The sequence below is a fragment of the Typopeltis vanoorti genome, chromosome 9 (genome assembly GCF_054136105.1).
Source record: "Typopeltis vanoorti isolate ZY-2024b chromosome 9, IOZ_Tvanoo_1.0, whole genome shotgun sequence".
Classification (NCBI taxonomy): domain Eukaryota; kingdom Metazoa; phylum Arthropoda; class Arachnida; order Uropygi; family Thelyphonidae; genus Typopeltis; species Typopeltis vanoorti.
In genome coordinates this window covers 77,124,508-77,141,633 of record NC_143557.1, presented here as the reverse complement: position 1 = coordinate 77,141,633, position 17,126 = coordinate 77,124,508, and the positions used below count along the sequence as shown (strand labels likewise).

The following is a 17,126-nucleotide window of genomic DNA, read 5'->3' as shown; positions in this document are numbered from 1 at the left end:
GCTAGTGATGATTTGGAATGACCTCAAAGAGAGTGACTGTTATGTTTGTATACTAATGCAATCAATATCAGGAATAAGGGAGCTCAGAGATGACTGAAGATAGTAGAAATTAAGGGATATAGTCTTTCAGAAAAAGAAAACATGAGGAGTACTATATAACAGAGGAATTTTGACAATACGAGTGGAAGTGAAAAAGAGAAATATGTGTCAGGTCTAGGAATATAGGGACATTAGTTGTGCAGTAAAGGGAAAGTGATCCTAGGGAAGATTTTAATTACTGGAATGTGGATTTAAAAGAGGAGGAGGTAGTGTATGGAAACAAGAAGAATGGAAGCATGAGGTTTCAACACTGCTTATGAGAATGATTGAAGTACTTGTTTGGCATGGGGGGGGGATTACTGTCAAGTGTGATTATGGAAAGCTAAGCAGTGAACTATGTGGAAAGAGGCCAACAGAGTATAGGAATTGTTTAGGATGCATCTGACACAAGCAATATATGTGGGTTGAGAAAGAAGAGAAGCAAGTTCGATGAGTTTGCAGTTGTACTATAAAGGGATGGATACAAATGGAGGAATATTTGTCAATTCACTGGGGCAGTGTTCATGGAAGTGTCTTTATAAGAGAGACAGAGCTGAAATATTGTGTCTGAGATAAAGGTTGAAGTGAGCCTGTGGGGAAAGGGTCATCTATGAACCGAAATGCTCTCCTCTGGACAGCATGAAGAATTTTTAAGGAGGTTTTAGATGCATCACTCCAATATGCACAGTATGCCAAGGATGGATTTAAATAGGGTTAATAGCTGGGCGGGTGTAAAATAGCTTCTTGCGCAGAAAAGAATGCCTATTTTTTAGAAGCTGACAAAGCTATTGCTGTGATGTGTTTGTCAATACAGGTTGCAGAAAAATGACATTCCAAGGAGAAAGAGTTCATCCTGTCTGGTGATGTGTGTTACTGAGAATGAGGGAAGAGTGCTATTGTTGGCAAAACTATGGATAGGATATTTAGTGATCGAGTGTAGAGAAAGAGGGTAGGTGAGAGAACACAGCCCTGGATACCATCCACTACAACATGCCATGAATGACCAGAGCGAGAAAAACCTGGATATTTACAGAGGATGGCAGGTGGACCAAAGGAAGGCAGTTTGCAAAGCAGACCTTGATGCCAAACATGATCGAAAGCCTTGGTAATGTCAAGGGCAACAGCACATTCCTCTGACCCTTTCCTTGGCACATGTCCAGCAGTGAATGATATGTGGCTGTAATATACAACTGGATATCAAGAATTAAGTAGTGCACACATGAAATCAAGCACACAGTGTGGAGAAGATCCAAGATAGTCAATAGGAATCAGATGTATGAGGAATATAAAATGCAAGTGCAAGAAGAGATTGGCTAGTCAGGCAAAAGAAGGAAAAAAAAAAAAATTCTTCCACTATGTGACATGCAGTAGGAAGAATAATAGATTACTACCATTACTACAGTAGTAATCTGTGCTTAGAATTTATCTAGCATTTCTTAACTTTTTTTTTTTACTAAAGATAACAGTATTTATCTAATTGTAGTTTAGAACATATAGCCAGATGCAATTCATTTATCCTTTCTTTTAAGCTTACACGGTGATCCGAATGCATTTTTGAAAATTATGGAGACAACTACCGTGTTTGAATAAAAACTTTAGTTTAATATAACTAAAATCTACATTCAACGTTTCGATCTTTATGTCAAGGTCATCTTCTGGAGCATACAACTATACACAGAAAACAAGCAACACTACAATCAAACTGGTTTGTTAAAGACACTGACCAACCGCTACAACAATTGTTGGCCTGACATCTGGTGGGGAAAAAAAAATTATACATCACCGCTAGAGTCCTATTATAAGTGTTATCTGTTGGTTGTAGAAATATATTGGGCACAACAACAATCTAAAAAATTTTACTGAAAAGCAGGTCTTTGTTGTAGTGAAGCATCTAACCATTGCAGGAAAATATTTGTTTCTGACATGTGGTCAAGGAGCCTGTGTTGCTCAATCAGTTTCAACTATACCTTTGGTTGGAAAGACCTGGGTTTGAATCCTGACATGATGACATGAAGAACTGTTATTAGATACATTGGGCACAACAACAAGTATCTGTATATAGATAGATACTTGTTGTTGTGCTCAACGTATTTCTACAACCAACAGATAACACTAATAATAGGACTCTAGCGTTGATGTATAAATTTTTTTTTTTTTTTCCACCAGAGGTCAGGCCAACAATTGTTGTAGCGGTTGGTCAGTGTCTTTAACAAATCAGTCTGATTGTAGTGTAGTTGTTTTCTGTGTATAGTTGTATGCTGCAGAAGATGACCTTGACATAAAGGTCGAATGTAGATTTTAGTTATATTAAACTAAAGTTTTTTTCAAACACGTTGTCTCCATAATTTTCAAAAATGCAATCTTTATAAAAAATAGTTGTGTTCTGAACACCTGTTGTGTACTTACACTGCACAGAATTCAAATGGTGATTAGGAGCTGTTCAGAGCATGCGCGAAAAAGATGCTGCCTCATTACTGGTCTCTCTCTGAATCAATAACAGAAATGCGAGTTACTAAAGAGAACAGAGATTGCAGGAGCAAAGAACTTTTTTTTTAGTCTCGTATGGAAAAATACGATTACTGCAAGTGCAACGAGAATGAACAGGAAATAAAGTACTTTTAAAGAAAAGCAACAATGTATTATTAAGAACTTTTGGAACATAGAGAACATTCCTAATATGTAAGCATATTAAAGAAAGATAAGATGGAAGGTTCATTAAGTGAAGTGGTTTTATTTCTAAAGGAAGTTAGATTGGATTACTCTTTTTTACTGCCTTCTGTTGCTTTAAGAGATAGCGGTAAGGATTGAGAGAGGGAAGGATACTTCAGTGTTAAACAGCAAAAGGCTATCTAAAGAATTTTACTGAAAAGCAGGTCTTTGTTGTAGTGAAGCATCTGACTATTGCAGGAAAATATTTGTTTCTGACATGTGGTCAAGGAGCCTGTGTTGCTCAGTCAGTTTCAACTATACCTTTGGTTGGAAAGACCTGGGTTTGAATCCTGACATGATGACATGAAGAACTGTTATTAGTGCTTTTTACAGTCTCACAGCAGTGGTTCCTGTTTTCCTCCTCCTCCTGGAAAACAGGAACCAACCAAAATAACACATATTGTTAACAACCATTATACACTATGCAGATAGGATTAACTGCCCTATCACTGCATTAAATTTCAAAAAAAAAAAAAAACCCTCTTACTTAGCTGACAGACCATTGAGTTTAACATGAAAGGAAAAAATGAGTTATTATGCATTTTTTGTGTTCTAAGGAGAGTTTGGTTGATTTTATGAAGGGAATAATGTTATTACCTTAAAAAGTGTCCCAGATGTGTTTATCAGTGGAGAAGCTAGTGTCGTCTGAGGAGATGGTTCTAATGCTTTCTGCAAAGGTTATGATAACACTGTACTGCTGAGAGGAATGATGATGGACATACCTTCCAATACAGGTAAATTTTCTGTAAACATATCTCAAGTGGGTGATAAGGAAATGTAGACAGTTATTGTTTTCTGTGTACAAAAAACAGTGTTATCAAAACCTTAGCAAATAGAGCTTGAACCATCTACACTGAAATCTAACACATCTGGGACATGTTTTTGGCCAATGGCTTCAGAGTCCCACAATCACCATCACCCCAAATCAGATTTCTTCTCCAGCAAAAAAAAAAAAAAAAAAAAAAAAAAAAAAAATCCACTACGTAAACCCTGAGGTATCTTGGAAAAGAATTCCATTTGTAATGTGAAAGGGTGTAATATGCAAACTTTCTTCAAGCCATACAAAAAGATATAAGCTATCCTTATCCACTTACCAAAAGATAACCTGCATTGTCAAAATCATTCATGTGCCATGGCATCCCTTAAATAGACTGGAAGAAACTAACATCTATCTGGAAGAATACAAACACTATTATCTGCACTACAGCTGTTCCAGATGCAAGACCATACACTGGATCCGGGGAAAAATCTCTCTTTTATACAGAAGTATAAATCTGAGAGAGACTATTTCTAGAATCTGCCATTGCTCTACATCAACCTGGTTACTTCATGTTGCACAGAGGGTGTTAATTAGGACTGTAGGATCTGCTGTTTTATGCTGTCTGTATTTGTCCTGCTGATGTGCACATGAAAATGCCTTGCTAGCCAAAGTGAAATATTGGTGTGATAATTTAATTAATTTGTAGTCTGTCTCTCTCTCTCTCTCAAGTGGGGGGGTCCAAACATAGAAACCCAGAACCCCCCCTCCATTTAAAGGGTACATAGGTAAAAATGGTGGTACTGCAGGCTGGCCACCAGATAGTATACAGGCCCAAAACCCATCAGCTGATATCTACTCTCCTAGGTTGGGCTTAGAGAGGGAATTTGAGTAGTTGTTATGTGGAAAAGCACTGTCAAGCACTAATCCATTCAAACATATCAAAATCCCTAAAAAATCACTTTCCCATCCACATTTACAAATATCTGTGGCATAAGATTGCAGTTACATCAATCCCCAAGTCCACTTTCAGTGATATCATGATTCATGTCAGATTGCACACAAATTTATGCAATCTGACAATTGCCTACCAGGGAATGTCAAATTTAGAATCTCCTGCTTTTGCCAGTCTCCAAACTCCGAGAACCACTTGGACCTCTTCACAAAGCTCGACTATCTGCAATCCAATCCAGCTATCCAAATACTGAAGTCATCTTCCTAGGTGACCTTAATGTCCACAACTCCAATCAAGCTGAATGCAATGTGCAAATTTTTGCTATAAGCAATGATCTGATGAAAATTATACATCTACTTACTCCAATTCCTGATATCCACTTTTCTGATATCCTTGACCTTTTCTGACCAGATACAATGCAGAGGTCATCTCTCAGCAATTTGCATCACAACCTTATGCAAGGTTCCACTCTCACAGGATGTCCCCCTTTGTATAGTGGTCGTTCCAAGGGGTCCTTTAGTACTACAATGGTACCAAGTGAATGACTTCTAGAACTACTATGCTTATGAAGTTAATTATCAAGAGAAGTTTGGCTATTACTTCTGCTCTTTTGAGTGAGTCACAGAAATTATCTTCATCCTCAAATTCTGCCCAAAACATCCAGCTTCATATTCACCTCTTGTCCTTCACAAAGGCCAACAGATGCAACTTCTACTCAAACATTGTGCTTCAGAACTAACACCACTCATATGTCATCTCTTCATTCTTCTATACTCAGCTAGCACCTATCCCAACACATAAAAGCAAGCATATATCCAACCCATTTCAAAAAAGAAAAGGAGGGGGATAAAAGCCTGCCATCACTCCAGTTCACTACCTAGAAGATCACCAATTATCAGTGACAATAGTTTGATATCTGTGTAACTGATTATGATTTATGAAACAATTTTAATCGTGCACACAAGTTCTACTACAGTAGTTTCTACAGATTTTGCTACATGTTTTAAGGAAGTGACTCAATTACCTGGTTGTTTAATGGACATCTTACAAACAATCACTTCTCCAAATCCCTAGAAAGTGGAACAATAGTGCAACTGCATAAAGGTGGCTAAAATAGAAACATCAAACTACAGACATTCATTGTAGAGGTCTGCACATACAGTTTTAACAATGTCACAAAGAAGGGAATGCATGTACTATGATATTTTTGGATTTTGCAAAAGCTTCTATCTGCTAAGTTAATATTTTAATTGCAAGCAGATATCTAAGCGTTGTGTATGAAAAAGCAATATCAAGGAAGGTAAACAAATGGAATTTTGCAGCACTTGGTGGTGGTGAGGGCTGTTAAAAATAGTGCTGTCGAAAAGGCTGAAAAAGTGAGGGGGGGGGATGTTACTTTAATGCAACTCTGAGATGAAAGGCTCTGTATTTTAGTGGTTGAGATATTTGAGGGGGGGGGGGATCTGGGATTTATTATTGCATTGACACCTCCATGGAGTCCTAAGACTCGTCGGACCCAAACTATCATACCTCTCCTTAAAACCATTAACAGACAAAGTACTGACATCTGACTCAGCAACCCATTCTATTCGTTCACCACTCTCCAAGCAAAAAAATGAGTCATCCCCTCCCCCTTGTTAACCACACTTTACCCAACTTCCAGGAATAACCTGTTGTTCTGCTCCCTCTAGCCAAGTGTAGAAATATTCTCCCCTGCATCACTCCTATAAAATCCTTTAAGTAACTTAAATGTTTCTATCATACCCTTTTCACCTAATAACTTTTGCAATTGCCAAATCCTCATAGGGAACAATCCACTAACCATCTTGGTCACTTGCCTCTGGATCTTCTACACCACTTCCTCATTCCCAAGAAACCCAGGGTGACCAGACCTGAGCACAGTAATTCAGATGTGGTTGTATCAAGGCTTTATAAAGAGGGATGATAACTTGCTTAATCTCTGCTTCTTAGTGTGTTCTTCAATAACCAAAGTAATCCTGTGAGCTACCCTGGCTACTTTAGCAATATGTTCTCTAAACTTAAGTTCTCTCAATATGATGCACAGCTTGTTATCTCAAAATACATACATTTACACTGTTTCACATTAAATTGACATCCATTATGTTTTGCCCATAATGTCAGCCTATTTAAATCATCTTGCAAGCTCTCTACATCACCATGATTAACTATTACCCTACCTAACTTTGCTGATGATGTAAAGAGCTGGTAAGTAATGTTTACATACATCAGCATAAAGGTTTCTAATTTGTGGTCTGGTATGTATATATATGAAGAAAAGATAATACAATTTTGTAGGTTTTTTTTTTTTTTTGGGGGGGGGATTAATGATATGATTAAGAACCTGTGTGAGATGTGCTTATAAAATAGGTACTAGGAAGATTTTCCAAAGAGGAGGGCAAGAGAAACCATGGAATAGGTTTACTAGATGTATGGACAGGGGTAGGATTTACAGTCGGTGATTTTAAGATGTAATATGGTCAACGTTGTTGGACATAGAGCATAATAAATCTCTTGGCTGTGACAATATTGACATAAAGTAATGAAGGGGGATTAGCTTGAAAAAGTAATCTGATTTATGTATATTAACATAGTTCATATTATACGAACTGACAGTTCAAAATTACAAGTATTTCATCTATTAATTATATAATATTGGGTAAAAAATAAAAAAAAACATTGTACAAATATCATTCAGCTAGTAGCCTGCCTATTCTGTGAGGAGACAATTCCAATTTATGCTTTTATGCACAGCACTTGGAGTGGCCTTTGTTAGACTCAACAAGTGAGTTTAAAAATTTAAAAAAAATTATTTTGATAAATTAAATTTATTGTAAAATTAATTCCAATCCATTTCATTTAATCATATTGTTTTTTACTGTGCTCTATTTAAACACACACACACACACACACACATATATATATATATATATATTCAATTTATTTGAATGCTGCACAATTAGAATAAAGACGGATATCTAAATTATCTAGAGCAGTGTTTCTCAACCTGTGATCTGCGACAATGGGACAGGTGGTCCTCAGGCAGACTTAAATTAATTAAATAAATATATATTTTTTAATTATCTAAACTAAGTAAAAATTATTGAAATAATGGAGACTTAAAAAATAACAAATAAGCCTCAGCATGTCAGAATGTTCAAAGGTGGAAGCAATAAAACTATATTGTTGTTCACTTTACCCTTTTTATTATTCGTCACTCTGCCGCTAAATTTGAAGTGGCAGAATGACAATAATAAAAGAGGGGTGAAGTGAACAATAATATAGTTTTATTGCTTCTGCCTTCCCTTGCTGTTTTGTCAGATTTCAAGTGAAATCTGACAAAACATGTGTTATCCACATTTCAACCAATGGCTTGTTGTTTATTGATTTTTATTATTGAAGGTTTCCCTCCTTCAACCAAGGCTCAGTATATCTTGCTAAGTGATACTTGGACAAAGTGTGTCCTGCGTTAACCCCAGTATTATATATTTATATATTTTTCGGAATCATTTTTAATAATGGAAAAGTGGCTTAGAACTTTTCTAAGCCACTTTTCCATTATTAAAAATAATGCTAACCCTAATTGTGATGCACGTGTTGTAACAGTGAGTAAATCTGATACTATTAAAGTAGAAGAAACGAGCAGTTCAAAGAAAAAATACAGTAGGAAATATAAGTTCATATTTGGAATTCGGTTTACTTGGTGTGGAGATGAAAGTGAACAGAAACCTCAATGCGTTTTGTGTTATGAAGTGTTGTCGAACGAGTGCATGAAACCTGCTCAACTCCGACATTTAGAAACTAAACATTGTGATGTGAAAAATAAGCCAATTGAATTTTTTCAGCGATGCTTAGGGACATTCAATCATGGGAAAGATATAGTTTTGGCCATGGGTTCCATTAATAGCAAGGCACTGGAAGCATCTCTTAAGTTTGCGCATAGTGAAAACAGGGAAACCTCATTCTATCAGGGAAAATTTGCTACTTCCAGCTATAAAAGATGAGGTAAAAACGATGTTTGGCTACAAGTTAATAAAAGATGTCGATTTGATTCCTCTTTCAAATGACACTGTTGGTAGCAGAATTAATGATATGGCAGGTAACATAGAATCTCAGTTAATCGAAAGAGCCCTTATTATGTGTTACAAATAGACGAGACTACTAATGGATGCGCAGTTAATATTCTACATAAGATATGTGCATGATAACAACATTCATGATGATATTCTGTTTTGTAGAACTTTGCCATCCCAAACAACTGGAGAAGAAATATTCCACACTCTCAATGATTACATAATACACAAAGGGATCGAGTGGGAAAAATATATAGGCTTCTGTTCGGATGGAGCTCGTGCCCTTACAGGCAGGCATAGTGGGGTTGTTTCTATGGTCAAGGAAGTAGCTCTGGATACGAATTGGGTACATTATTTCATACATAGGGAAGCGTTAGCTTCCAAAGGAATGCCACCAGAATTTAAAACTGCTTTATAACATAAAGCTAGTTAATTTTATTAAAGCTCGACCGTTAAATAACAGGTTATTTTCAATACTCTGCAATGAAATGGGCAGTGAATATATATACAACTTTTGCTTCATTTGGAAATTCACCTTTTCAGGAACAAAGTACTAACAAGGTTATTTCAATTAAGGCATGAAGTTTTGTTTGTAAATTAATGTAATTTTGATTTTGCATCACTCCTTCTTGACACTCGTGTTTTATCTTTCAGACATTTTTTTTAAATTAAATGTACTAAATCTCTCCCTTCGGGGAAATTCTTTAACTGTCCTTGATGCCTATGAGAAAATAAAGGCATTCGAGAAAAAACTGGTTTTATGGATTATGTAAAAGACAGACAATTTGCACCTTTTCCAACATTGGAATCCTTTTTAGTGGAAAATGATATTTTTGTTGATTCTGAGTTTCTGTACCTCAAAAATCTGAAACATATTTTCTGAATAACTTTTATAAGAAATTTCGGGTTCGCGATTTGGGCTTGCAGTCACGAGAACAACCTTTCGTTATCGAAAAAAGAACAGTTAATTGAGCTTTCAAGTGACAGTGGATTTAAAATGCAATTCCATGATCTTGGTTTAACTCGATTTTGGATCTCACCTTCAGTGACAAGTGAATTTCCCGAATTATCTGAAGAAGCATTGAAAATCGTCATGCAGTTCTCTACAACCTATCTTTGTGAGAAAGGATTTTCATTGCTCCTTCAAATTAATTAAAACAAAATACTGAAATCGTCTTTGTGTGTGTGTGCCTCAGCAACTCTGCAAAGGCCGAGAAGCTCAACCATCACGTTAAAAGTAAGTAGCAACATAATTAGATCATATTATTTATTTGTTTAATAAAAATGAAAACTTTGTTCAATGTTGATACACTTTTTTAATTGTTTATTTCCAATTTAATTATGTTCCATATGTATTCAAAACATGCTTTTATTATTATGTTTATCAATTTATTATGTTATAAATGGCATAGTTTTTCAGAAATGTTGGTAATTCCTACTTAGGTGTTTAAAAAAATTTCAAAAGTCAAAACGACATATAGGGAAATAAATTAAAAACATATTTATTTTTGAAGTAAAACTTTAATTCGAACATTCTAAAATGTTGCTTTTCTGTTAGCAAAATTGTCGAAATCTATTTCATCAGTCAGTTGCTGTTTTAGACAGTAAGGCAAGATTTCTTAAACGCCAAAAAAGTGCCACCTGGGGTGGATCGCTCCCCCCCCCCCCCCCCCCCCCCCGACTACACCACTGTAAGTTAGTGGTCCATAGAATTGTTTTAGGCATTTTACTGGTCCTTGGGCTTAGAAAGGTTGAGAAACGCTGATCTAGAGTATCATCAATATATATATATATATATATATATATATATACACACATCTGAAGTTTTGTCACAAAAGAAAGAAAAGTGAATTAGGACATGAGGTGGAATTGCATACAGTTGAAAGTAGTCAACTGCATCACAAACATTTTGAATATTTTCATTTAAATCATGAGACTTACTTAATTCAAAATTTCATGCACTTTCTACTAGAAAGTGCATGCTGGCATTCTTTTTGAGATAGGAAAGGTGTCCTCCACAGAATGGTAAAAGGGATGGCAAATTTGCAAAGCTATATTGAAGACCTTGAAAAGGAAACATTAACAATGTTCGTATCAAGGAACATGACATCACAAGGTTGCATGTTCATCATTTCACTAAGAGTTCAGATTTGAAGCCTCGATTTCTACTTATTTCCTAATCGAAAATAATAAACAGATTAAAGCAGAGATAAGAAAATTATTCTTAGAAACCTGGTCTTACTGCAACAGCTTTGCAAAATTTGTTCCAAATGTCATAGGAAACACAAGTAAAGTAGTGACTTCACTGCTTTTAATACATTTTTTTAAACCAATATTATTTCTTTTGTGGTGGGGAATTATCATATTACAATACAATTTGAATTAACTGCCTATCAGCAATCTACTTTTGGAGAATATTATTTCCACTGTGGCTATAAATGGATTACTTTAATCGAAATATGAAGAAATGTAGTCGACTCTAGTAACAAATTCATAGGAGCATTTGCTTTAAAATAGAACTGATGTTATGACACTTTAGCGAGGACATTCCCAGAGTTTATACATATAAAAGAAAACCTACTGATATGGCTACATTAAGAGTTAAGTAACAGTGAAGGTGATCAGTTGCTGGAAATCAATAATGGCTACGCTACAGTCATCAGTTTTAAATTCAAGAAAGAGGTGTATTGGTGTTTTGCTTCTCCAACAACCAGAACTTCATTATCCCGTTTTTTAAGAAAGTGATCTTGTTCTTAAAACATAAATCACCACAGATTTACTTGACATTTAGTTTCTGTGTGAAGACAAATAAGATGCTGCTTTCTGAGTACTCTACAGACAGCATGAAAGCATTCTTCTTCTGAGAGTTTTCCTTATCCATTGAGAGATGGAAGAGAATGTGATTGCATTATTAAAGATCAGTAGATTAAGGAATGAATACTGTTATGAATGTAGATTACCTATGGACCACCACCAGGAATTAACAATAGTGTTAATTCCTAGTGGTTATGCTGCAAATGAATGAATTTGAATCAAAGATCCATATGGATGTATTTTGCAGTTTATAAACAGCATTTGAATAAATATTTACAGACAGCTTACTATCTAGCTAACAAGCTGTTAGCTATTTTACAATCTTTGCCAAGTTTTATATTGTTCCTAATGAACTATACTAGAAAAATTTGTTGGCAAAAAATAAGCTAATTTTACAATGTGATTACACATAGAAAATTTGTTACATTTTAATAAAGGAATTTGGAATATACTGGTATTATTTTACTAAGCATTTTCTTCTCAGAGAAGTGTGAATTTTGGTTGGTAACCCACATAGTGGAATGCAGTAGTCTATTCTTGCCGCATACAGTACTTTTGTGAACTGGATGTTATTAAGTGAAACAATTTCTGCTTTTTATCCCCCCCCCTTCCAATTAAGAAACATATATTGAATAAAATTCAGGTATTCAAATCTGACTTGTCAGCTGGGGTATTTTGCATTTCACCTCATTTGCTGGTTTTGAACACAGCTTATTGATTTTTTTTGGGGGGGGGGGGAATTGAATCATACATCACATGGAAACTTCTTCAGGAGGTTGCACTGATGTCATTTCTTTGAAATTAATTTCTGATTCACTAAAAGGGTACAAGGAAAACTACTTCTAGAAACAACACAATTGCATGTATAAAACAACGAAATTGGAATAGTGAGATACACATTGTGTTGTGAAAGAATAAGTTCCCTAGATGAGTATTGTGAGAGGAACAAGTTAATACAATTCCAGTCCCATAACTTTTTTCTTATATATTATGACTTCACACATCTAGCATAACAGCAAACAATTATTAATATAAGATGTGGAAAAATTGCACTATTTTATGTGAATCACAAAATTATTTTGTATACATATTTTGGCAGTTTGTTCATGTGAATTGATAAGTATTTTTCTTTTTTAGCAAAAGCTGCCAGCACTACAAGAATGTGATATACGCTACACAGATGCTTGGTGACTATGGTGACTGAAGAATAAAGATGTGTTGAGCATTGTTTCTTTAACTGCACTTCATTCAAGGCCTCTGAAAGAACAGTTTACCTCAAATGGGAGCTTAATTGAGCAAAAGGACTCATCAAGATAGAAACTTTTCACAGACTTCTGAATGTTTATCACCTAGTCAGATTTTTTATTTATTTATTTTTGTTCGAGAAATCCAGAGGAATAAGTGAAGTGGCAGTTAAAGCTTGCTTGCAAAACACTGCAAGCTCAGTATAGTGATCAGTTGATTGAATCTGTGTCTTACTGTGACTGAACTAAGTTGGATTTACATGTATCTTTTTACTAGCATCACACTACCTTTTATCTCCATTCCACTTCAGTATACCATGTCCTAACATGGAAATGCGCTCTGTGCTGTAGTTACTTGTGTTCATCAGCTGCTTCAGCATATATTTCCATCCACAACAAAGGATGAGGCCTTTTATTAACAATACAAGGACTAATGTAATATTCTTCCATGCTTTCTTTTCACTTTGTATGCACAAATGATTCTGTGAAAGGGAGGCCATCATGGAAGAGATGCAATCCCAGTGAAACTGTTCACCACATTAAGAAAATTTTTGGTTTTGTTTATTGCTATTCACTCTTCATTTTGATGAACAGCAGTCCAAAGTTTAAAATTTCCTAAATGAATTTCAATCGCTAATAATACAAATTCATAACGTTAACAAATCTAAGAATAAAATTAATTTCTATATATATATATATATATATATATATATATATATATATTTTATCACTGCAGATGCAGGAAGTAGTAGATGTTTTGATTTACTGATTGTTATTAAAATAAGAGGGTCATACGTTGACATTACTACAATCCTGTATTAAGGTGTAAATTAAACATGGTTGGATTTTGTAACATTCCATTTTTAACATAAATCACATGTACATGCAAAAGTTTTTGTAAAAATGAAGGAAAAGTAGGTACAGAGTAATTTAGTCATTTGTTGTTTACTAGGTGGGATGTATTTTTGTAGAAAATGGTTATGCAGAATGCTTTGAAATACATATAGATATCCTAAAGTAGACAAATTCCTAAACCAGTGATTGTTCCATATTCTTATTCTGTTATTAGAAATAATATAATATTCTTTCATTTATCAAATATAAATCCTTGATTTTAAATTTAAACATGACAAAGAATAGTAAGAATTTCAAGCTGTAGTTTTTAAAAATATTAATAATTTAAACATTTTTAATTAGCTTACCCAAACTTGACATCTTTCACTACCACTCAACAAAAAAAAATTTTGGTACTTTTTAATTTAAAAAAAAACACAAAGCTTTATGTACTTCATCAGGCATATTATCCAGAAGATTTCCAAGTGCTCTTGAATAAGATAAATTATAACAGCAGCTTGAAAAACGTTTTTTTTTTTGTGTCCTTTAAGCAAAAATGCAATACAATCAGCATGTCCTTGTATGCTATTTCTTAATAACATATCACACTGCATGCTTTATGAAGGCAAATGAGCCCAAACAATAGTTCTTTTTTTTGCTGATGACAAAGCATTGCTCCTCTTGCCTTTCGCACATGATTTTTTTATGAACCTGTCTTTGATTAAAAGTATATTTTAACATTCATGAAGCACTCAAAAGGCTTATTAAATGAATAAGTAATCGATAAGATATTGATATCTAACTTGTACTACAAATTAGTCTTCACTACACATTGTAATTTTTGTTAAGCTTAGCCTATCAACAAGTGCCCAGCCAGAGACTTAAAGAGTTTGTGGTGTGTTATGCCTGGTTAGTGTTACTTACTGCATGTTTCAACATAGCCAACTCTTATGTCAGAATGAGCTGGACTGCATAACATGATCTGAAACAATAGTGCATACACTAATCATCTAGTGGTTAAAAGAAAATACAACCACCATAAAACCTATGGGGAAAAAAAAAAAATCTGGACCACATGTGGCACACGAATTTGATAATACTAATCATAGAGACATCAGTGAAATGGTGTAGGAATTTGATTTAAGATCAATACCTATATGATACTAAGCATGATTTATCATTTATAACTCTTCAAGTTATTACACATATAATCATTTGCTGTCTTTTTTTTTTTTCAGTACTTTAATAATTATCACTTTTTTTTGCTGATAGATTTTATGTCTCTAAAGCTTTTCTCAAACAGTACATAGTTGGAGGGAAAAAAAAAAAATATATATATATATATATAGGTATTCAGATTTCTAAGAATCTATGTATCCTTGGAGATCTGAATCCTTGCATTTGATAGATACAAATGGAGCTGGTTTGATAAAGAGAACGTGAGATATTTATTTAGATAGACTAGAGAGTACTTTGTTTAGTAAGATTATGTACAAATTAAAATGTTAATTAAGAGGAAAAAAAAACAATTAGTATCCAATGTTGTGCTATAAAATAAGCTCTGCAAAAAAGTGATACATCATATAGGGATTTGACAAGCCACTTAGTACAAATAATGATCTGCAATTTTGAAGGCTTTTTTTTTTTTTTAAGTTAATGACATTATAAAACAGTGATTAGAGAAATGCATTTACTGTAGAAAATTTTGAAAATGTTAACTGAAAACTTTCTATCCACAGAAAAATGTTTGTCTTAACAAAAAAAAAAAAAAAAAAAATCTAATAATACTGAAGTGTAAGATGTGGTGGACAGTTTTACTACAACAGTTTTGTGACATAGCCTATATACAAATTGTTTGTTACTTGAGAATCTGCACAAAGACAGTAGCTGTGATTGGAATATGTAAGAATGTTCCAGTGATGTGTGTAAAATGTGATATCACTCAAAGCACGTGTGCATTTATGAACTTTCTTGGCTCTGGGATTGCACAAGGTATTACAGAACAGTGACAGAAATGTGCTTTAATTTATATTAAAAGAGCAGAAATTTGTTTGAAGTAGTACATTTCTAAAGTTATAATAAATAAATGGAGTTTTAGACACAAAAAAATAAATTTGTTTTTGTAGAATATGTAATTTTCAAAATGGGTATCTTTCTTTTTAAGTTCACTGAATTTTTTTTTTTTTTTAAATCATGAGGATAAGAAAAAAATTGGCAAGTAATGTGCAATGTTTGTTTTTTACCAAATAACCTTCAACAACACTTTTGTCACAAGCTCCTGTTATTTTACAGGATGAAAGAGCAAATGGAGTTAAAAACTGATTTTTTATATCAATATATTTTAAACTAAAATCTGATCTGTAGAGACACATCATTAAATATTAATAAATTGAATGCAATGAAGAAACTCTTTTAAAAGTGAAATAAGTTATATTGGAACTTATCTTTGATCACTTAATGAAATACTGCTTTCACTAAGACAGACCAAGAATGTAGGTTATATTTGGTGATACTTAAGAATTTGTGTAACCCTTAGCTTCATTCAAAAATAAATAAGATAATCACAGTAAAAAAAAACTGAAATTATCCCCATCTACTGCTTTCCTCCTTACTACCCACCATATTATGGGCATGGTGAGACAGAACTGAAATGGCATTCATGATAATTTGTTATGCAAATTTTCAATACCTATATAATTATAGATATATGAAAAATCATTCCATGATATACAGCTAAATAAATTTGCCAAGTTTAGCCCCCACACTCGCCAAGGCCTATGGAAGTGACATTTGCATCCATATGCTAGACTGCCTGAAGAAAGTCATTCCAATCTGAATCTAGTTGCCACCTAGAGGAACTTTTTCTAACCCTTTCTTCGACTGATTCACAAGTTGTTGATCTCTGGCACAGGCAAGCGGATTTTTTCCTCCCAGAAATTCTGATTTTTTTTGTCCTGTAAACTCAAGAAAATTTAATATAACCTACACTATTTCAGACAATAAATATATTGTGTTAGGGACCATTTGTCTGCCATTTATAATTAGTGATGGTCTTGGGCCAGCTACCTCTGATTGGCCACTGGTGAAGATTTAACTGTCCCTTCAGTCTCCAAAAAGTTTTTGTTATCACTAGGCAAGTGATAACAAAAACTTTTTGTTATCACTATAAATTATCACTGGCCGTTGTCCAATACTAATAATTGGTAAATATTCGATAAAAGAAATATATACAAATATAAAATGCATTAATGTAATATGGATATGATTTAACCTAAGACTCTGAGCATGCTCATATAACGAAAACATAAGGCTGACAGGCATTTCTAATACTAAAAAAAACGCTTCCAATAAATGTTTTTCTTATAAAGGACATAAAATTGTGCCTGACACCTATGCAGAACCACTCTGCTGTAAGACTGGATAGAAAGTCTATAGCATTTAAATTAATGCAAACTTTATAGAATAATTTTATGTAGCTCTCACCCACAAAATGTTTAAATTAATTTTATTTTTTAAATTTATTTTTTACCTAGTCTGAAAACCCTGCACTAGAGACCAACCATGAAATTTTTCAAGCCACTTCAAGGCTTACACTCCAATAAGCAGCAGGGAAGAGGTCTCACATTGGGCAATGAAATATGTAT

At 34.0% G+C, this 17,126-nt stretch overlaps 1 protein-coding gene across 1 annotated transcript in view; it reads left to right on the top strand.

Moving 5' to 3' along the window:
* Window positions 1–15,610, top strand: part of LOC150103169 (C-Maf-inducing protein-like) — a 333,561-nt gene extending 317,951 nt beyond the window's left edge. The window contains exon 19 of the mRNA XM_090397523.1: window positions 12,542–15,610. Within this exon, the coding sequence (XP_090253649.1) occupies window positions 12,542–12,595 (54 nt within the window). The 3' untranslated portion in view covers window positions 12,596–15,610. The remainder of the gene's footprint in view (window positions 1–12,541) is intronic.
* The last annotated feature ends 1,516 nt before the right edge of the window (window positions 15,611–17,126 follow it).